Source organism: Lactuca saligna, chromosome 3, assembly GCF_052625555.1.
Source record: "Lactuca saligna cultivar CGN05327 chromosome 3, ASM5262555v1, whole genome shotgun sequence".
In the NCBI taxonomy this organism is placed as follows: domain Eukaryota; kingdom Viridiplantae; phylum Streptophyta; class Magnoliopsida; order Asterales; family Asteraceae; genus Lactuca; species Lactuca saligna.
Genome location: NC_136419.1, coordinates 171,209,747 through 171,217,073, shown reverse-complemented (window position 1 = coordinate 171,217,073; position 7,327 = coordinate 171,209,747). Strand labels below are relative to the sequence as shown.

The 7,327-nt window shown below is 34.0% G+C and overlaps 1 protein-coding gene across 2 annotated transcripts; it reads right to left on the bottom strand.

Moving 5' to 3' along the window:
* Positions 1-5,094: 5,094 nt before the first annotated feature.
* LOC145034031 (uncharacterized) lies at positions 5,095-6,926 on the bottom strand. 2 transcript variants are annotated; one of them, XM_078982463.1, is made up of 2 exons: positions 6,336-6,926; positions 5,095-5,561 (listed from the first exon to the last, which is right to left on the bottom strand). In XM_078982463.1, exons 1-2 carry the CDS (start codon positions 6,904-6,906, stop codon positions 5,185-5,187), a joined length of 948 nt encoding a protein of 315 aa, XP_078838589.1. In that variant the 5' UTR covers positions 6,907-6,926; the 3' UTR covers positions 5,095-5,184. The 2 variants fall into 2 exon arrangements, with proteins under 2 accessions (XP_078838589.1, XP_078838590.1); XM_078982464.1 differs by having other exon boundaries at positions 5,095-5,552.
* Positions 6,927-7,327: the final 401 nt, after the last annotated feature.

The window sequence follows — 7,327 nt, the reverse complement described above, 5'->3', positions numbered from 1 at the left end:
TCTTCGTTATAGCTCGGATTTCGGCATTCTTTATATGTACGGAAACCTTGAGACGTATTCTGCAACTTTATGTAGAGATATCGGGTTTATCTCACACTTTAATTTTGACGCTCATTTTTATTCTTTATTAATTATACATTTATAATTAAATAATAAACACATAAACACACATAATTCACATAATACTAAAATATTTTATATTTATTACTTCAAAAAGAGTTGCAATAGTTGACCTAGACTATTACATTGACAAAAATGTTTAGCCCTGAAAACCCGGGCGTTACAAGTTGATTAATCGAAACATGAATAATGAGTGATCAATATGGTGCTTAGATAAAAGGTGTTTTATTTACGCTCAAAGTGTTGAGGCCATATAGGACTAGTATTATTTTGTGTTTCACTTTGCATGTTTTGACTTCCAGAATAACTGGGTCATTCTCCCGAATGACCAAGTTATTCAAACCATCCACAGTCGGTCATATGTTGGAAGTAGATATGAATCAAGACTGTCGTGAATTTGGCTTGTATGATTTGTCTAAAGTACTTTAGACAATGCAATAGTTGCTACAACATTCATGAGTACTCATAAGGGCTGAGTATTGGATTCAACCCACGCTCATTTGGATTCACTTCATGGATTTTATCACGAGTGAATCATGAGACGATAATATCTTATATTCTTCAAACCTAGAGATATGAGTTGTTGACTATGAGTTGGTTATACATTGATTGCACGTAAACGCATTGGTAACTCGATGTTATAAAACGTGCCTTTGTGTATGATTCAACAAATAGTTAGTACAAGCATATGAGTCGAAGTTTATCCATTCCTTTTACCTTCGGGATAAAAGCGATATATGTGTGCCCCTCGATGATTTAGTGGTGACAAAAGTAAGTGCTCGGCCGGGCCTGGACTGATTTGATTTGTTCAATTAGTCAGTCGTCATAAATCAGAAATCGGGAAACAACAAATGGATAGAGAGAATGATTATAATCCATGTCTCAGTCCATATGATATCTAGAATGGAGGAATATATGATCACTTATCTAATGGACAAGTCATTGACAGAGGTCAGAGTTCATCGACAAGGTCAGAGATCGACAGAAGCTTTTGAAAGCTACGATTGCTAGTCGGGTTCTGAAGTCATACTTGCAATAATAGTTTTAGACTTATCCAAGTGGGAGACTGTTGGATTAATGTCTAAGTCCATAACTATAATTGGTAAGACTTGACCCGACTCGGCATGGTCCATTTGGGTTGCATGGCATCATGCACTTGGATAGACTAAAATGAGAGAAATAACACTTAAGGTTTATTAATATATTATAAGTTCTAATATATTAATAAGATTATTTAATTAGTATTGATCAATAATTGATTTAGAATTAATTAAGTGATCAAAAGAAGACTAATTAAATATATGGGTTGATTGTGTAAATCATCCATACTTATATTGTGGGCTAATGCTCCATGGATTATCAAGTTGGGCTCAAACCCATTGGATGCTCCATGGATGCTCCATGGTGTATTTGAACCCATGGATCCAAGGAAATGGAAAGCCATGACAATTAGGGTTTACCCTATTTGTAACAGCTATATAAGCATCTTATTCATGTGAGAAATCGGACACTAGATGCATGGAGGGCAATCCGATTCTTGGAGTGTTCTTATTTCTCTCTAAGTTATTCCAAGTGCTTATGGTGTTGTGTGAACCATTTGAGGTGTCACACTTGGGGCACTAGGCACTCAAGCTTCATGAAGACAAGCACCAACAAAAGGTATGTTATTCTAACTTGTGTTATTCAAAGTTTTGTATGCTAGAATAGTACAATACCTTGGAAAGTTGATATTTGCATGTATAATAGAGAAAACATAAATCCAAGGTATTTAGGGTTGCATGTACACTTAGGAGTGTTAGATTGCTCAAAACCCAACATAATATCTTTCACATTGTGACACTCCCTCTGTCACGTCGTGAGCACAGTCTGATGTCATATCCTAATGTTTTGAGTCCTAAATCCATTAATTCTTCAACCCTAACTCTTCCAGAAGCTAAAGGGGACTCCAAAGGTCAATAAAAATGTTTACTTGATGGACATGCATGCCCCATGCATGTCATAAACCCAACTTATGTCAAATGGAAATAAATGGTCCCAAACTAATGCAAGATTCATAAATCACAACTAAACTTCAGATCCATAAGATATGATGTTCAAGGGACCCTTAGGAGCCGTAAAGTTGCCAACATTATGGTTCTCCTCCATGCAAACATCCACAAAATGAAGGAAAAGGGACAATAAGCTTAGATCCAAAAGCTATCAACATAAATTTTGGACCTTGAAGACTTATAATGGTCTAGAAATATGCACAAGGTGATGATGATGAAGCTCCCTTGATGGACCAACAATCTAGGACACCTTCTTCTTCTTCTTCTAGCCACCAAAACACCAAAATGGATCCGAAACCAACCAAGAGGGAAAGGATTAGGGTTTTTCTGAGTTGGAAGGAGGTGGGGGCTGAGAAATGAACCCTAAAACTGAGTCAACGGGGCTTAAATACGTTGGAAACCCAAAAGTTTGTGGGCTTGGGCTGCAGTAGCTCTCACGTCTTGAGCATACCTAGCTCACATCGTGAGTAAGGTCCTGATACATGATCCTTCTTGGTTTGTCACATCGTGACCATTTATGGCTCACGTCATGACACTCAGTTTTCCCCAAATCTACTTCAACTTCAAATGTTCATAACTTCTTCGTTCCAACTCTGATTATAACGTTCTTTATATCCACAGAAAGGTCTTGAAGAGCTCCACAATTCTATCTTATTAACTAGGCTCACCACATGCTGAATCTTATAACCTGAATCCTTGTAAGCGACTCTACACATAACTTTCCCCATTCCAACCTCGGGTCCAAACACACAATTCCTAGGCCTTGGTCCCATTGCCAACAATATTATCTTCCATTAAGGTCCAAACCTTTCTTCTTAAAAGCCCCAAATCTTACCCATAACCGAATTACAGTTCACGAACCTGCATCACAAAACGATCTGAAACAGGGTGTTTTAATGAGGTTCAAGACCCATATCCTTACACAAGTCAAAGGCATGGTGATGTAGGGAATGTAGTCTGTAAGATGGAGGTTGGCAAGTAACCTCCTATACCTCTAAAAGTTACGACCAACAGAAAGGGAAAGCGAGATGTGATGTTTCCAAGTTATCAAACATAATCTCTTAAGTGTACAAGTTTATGTACATTATATATATATATATATATATATATATATATATATATATATATATATATATATATATATATATATATATATGAACCCTTAAAGGTCCAAATATTAGTACACAACATATTAAATTATACTATATGGTTAAATGTCTAGTTATTCTGTTTAGAAATATTATTTTCTAATTATTTCCTAATTAATTACAAGAGTTGAATATATTTATTAATAATCAAATTACTTAATAAATATTTAATAAGTGACAACTTGCTAAAAGTGTGACCCTTAATGATTATATGTTATTAGCAAATATCATTTTAAAATGATTATTAGACATATAAATCCAATAATCTCACTTAAACAAGATTCATTGTAGATTGACAACAAGATTCATTGTAGATTGACATAAATATTGGTTGACGTCTAACAATGTACCAATGGTCCCAAGATGTGTCATGTAATAACTACCAATTTCCAAGTGCTCCAAGTCACAATCGATTATAAGGTGTAATATCTTCATGTTGAACAAATTAATTTAGTATATAAAAATAAAAAAAATTTCATTAAAGTCCTTCAACTTTAACTCTATTAACAAAAAAAAATCATCCTTGATTGTTTATTTATAATTATGCCTAGAAAACTAACATTAATCGATATGAGGTCAATTTTACAAGTGTTTACCGGTTTTTTGTGTTTAATTGTAATTAGAAAATAGGGATTACTTTTGTGTTATTAAAATGTAACTTCAAAGCCTTTATGGAGATTTCCATATATATAAAAGTCGATTCTTTTTAAAAAAATGAGTATGAAAATGAAAAAAAAAAAAAAAAAAATCAAAATGTAGGTTATTTTATAAAATAAAACCTATTAATACCACGAAATAAAGACAATTTATAGACTATATTTATCATCTTCATAATTTCTCAATAAATTGACTACACCCCTCATTTACCATATTTTATTGCTAACTTTATTTCTACCTTTATTGACACTATTTATTTTGTTGGTTATAAAAACAATACATTAAAACATAATAAATCACAATAAAACTTTTCCACCAAATTTTTTATTTTGCCTAACAAATACAAATATTGTGCAACAATAATTTTTTTTTTTTTAAATCAATACAAATTTATGTAACCCACGATGAATCATGTAACAAGATTCCACATGATTAAAGATGTTACAAGTAAAATGATGTGCAAATAATTATTTTGAGTTTGTATCACTTCAAGTTTTATTTAGTTTTGTTTGTGATTTTAATGTAATCAGAGAATTTTAGTGTGATAGAGTTTATAGATTACCAATAAAGTTTAATTCTTGATTTGATTACAATTAAGATGTACGGAATGCACTATTATATAAAACGAGTTTGATATCAGTTCGATCAAATGATGGGAGATCAAGGGGATGCACCCCCTTGTGGGGTTGTTGGGGCAGCTCCCTAGTAGAGCCCAAGGTTATCGAAAATTTTATTTTCGAAATACTTTCTTTATAGTTGTCTTTGAAACTACAATGTTTTGTTTATGAAATAAAATTAGTATTTAATATTGATTGATATTTATCTTTGGTGATCACAAGAATTCAAATTATATATAAATCCTAGTTTATGGTATATGAGACCGTTCCTTGAAAGGATTATCCTCATGTATTTTGTATAACCAAGGTATAGCATTGAATAGCAATTTTGGAAAAATATTCACATAATCCTTCAAAAATATCTAATTTCTCATCGGTTTCAAAAAACTTGATTAGATCCCTACCCAACAAGTTTTTCCACTAATTATTAATTACGATATAACTTTATACATTATACTATTTATAAATTGCAAAAAACATGCCCTCAACTACAAGGAAAGGAGCTCACATTGAAGTGGTAACATGCATATATGTTATATTACTTGGATTACAAGCCATGGACGTCGAGAGACTTGAAATTGTTGGCCTATTTATTTACTTCATAGATGGTGGACTTCCAAGACCATACCCTAAGCAACGACGTAGTTTCCAACCGCTTTTGCTTTCATAATTCGTACCCTTTTTCAACTTGAACAAAAATGACATCACTCTCTCCCTCTTTGATTCCGCACAGGGCCTTGACTCACTTTGGGTCTTCATCGCCTCGTGGTCTACATCTGCCCCCATCCACACATTTCTAGTTCGAATCATTGGATTTGACTTTGATCTTGATTTGACCGTCGATTCTTTAGGAACCCCTGCCGACTCTTTGCGCTTCATCAACTTCGCTAGTGTTGGTCCCCTTGGCTTCAACTGTTCGATGGACTTCATGGGTAGACCTACATGGAAGCCACGGTATTCACCTGCATACTCTTAAAAGGATTTTACAAAGCAAGAAAAATAAAAGATCCACATGCAAAATAACTTATTTTTATTGAATTACTTAGTATATGGCATTATATTTTAATTACTTTCAAGAAGCTGCCGTCAATTATAGCAATCCATCTAAATAAAAGTAGACAACTATTGACTTATTTGAAGTATGATATTCCGTAATAAAAATTTGAAGGGAAAATAACTTAAAAGCCCAACGAAGTTTCCAAACCATTCAAAAAACCTCAATCATGTTTTGTCTGTTCAAAAAAAACCCAACAAACTTAACATTTTATCTAAAAAGCTCAACTAAGTTATACTTTCTCGAAAGTCAAATAAGAGAAACAGATGACGTGGTTTATTACCGTATCGGAAAAATGATTTGTTAGACCAACGAAGTTTCCAAAACGTTTAAAAAACTTCAATCATGTTTTGACTGTTCAAAAAAACCCAACGAACTTAAACAAAACAAAATTGGAATTTTCTGAACGGTTTGAAACTTTGTTGGACTTTTTAGAGAAAATGTTAAGTTCGTTGGATTTTTTTGAACAAACAAAACATGATTGAGGTTTTTTGAATGGTTTGGAAACTTCGTTGGGCTTTTAAGTCATTTTCCCTAAAAAATTGAAAGACAAGCATGCATGGACAAAGAAGATGCTATATATATACGGTAAAAAATACCTTGATTGAAAAATTAAAAGCAGACAACTATTTCTTGCATTTAACCTAACCAAAAAATTAAATGTTTCTTGCTATATATACAGTAAAAATACCTTGATTGAAAATTCTGGAACCATCATGGCTGGGATTTAACCCTTGTTTGTCTTCCAGCCAGTGTGAGACACTGCTGGTTCGATAAGCAGAATATGAATGCGAACGTCTATGGAAACTCATCCTTGCTCGTGTCTCTTCGCTAACTTTCTCCAAAGCAAACTGGAAAGGATCAAAATCATCGTTCCAAGCACATGGCCGAGAAAAAGGTGATCTCACGAGCGAGTTTGGAGACCTTGGTGATGAAGAAACCGACGTCTGAAGTCGTGGTGGGAGTTTTAAAGGCAAAACATGTCCACTACCAAAAGACTTGGCTCGAGCTGGTAGCCAATACTTTTGCTCTGTGTTATAGTTCCGCTTTGCCCACGCGAAGGCAGGATATGTTTGTTGAAACTCACAACGACTAGAAAACATCTCGTTAGTGATCTCAAATTCAAATTCATCGCTGTTAAGCTGCATAGGGCTCGATGGTGCTGTATAGAACTGCAAGTTTTGTGGACTGTATCCTCTCGCAGCTGTCGTTTCATCAAGATGAAATGGAGGAACGGTTTGGATTTGAGAAACGGTAGTCATATTTGATGGAGAATATTGGTTATGAGGGTAAACTAGAGAGGGTGGTTTTGAAAGAAGGGTTTTAATAGTTGTTGGGCAAATGGTTGCCTGAAGCTATGGATGTGCGTATTTACACGTATTGGTTACTTTGCTTGTAGTCTTGGATATGTCCCTCATGGCAAACTTTGTGGCATTTAACAAAAAAGTGATGCATTTTGACATGTATCGTCCAAGGAATCTATTACAAGTTTGCATCAAAAAGAAAGGTGACTTTTTTGTAGCTTTTGTTCATAAGTGAGAGGACGATGGATCAAATAGATTTATGTAACGAATAAAAACCGATAAACTTTTAGGTCTGGGACATAAAAAAAATTGGTAAAAGGTCGCGAATTTTTTATCACCATGTTTAAATTGATTATAAAAGTATATATTAAAATAAGGG

Coding starts and splice junctions, on each gene's coding strand:
- LOC145034031 (XM_078982463.1), bottom strand. CDS start 6,906: ATGACTACCGTTTCTCAAATCCAAACCGTTCCTCCATTTCATCTTGAT. Junction 5,562..6,335: donor TTCCAGAATTTTCAATCAAG/GTATTTTTACTG, acceptor AATCCTTTTAAG/AGTATGCAGGTGAATACCGT.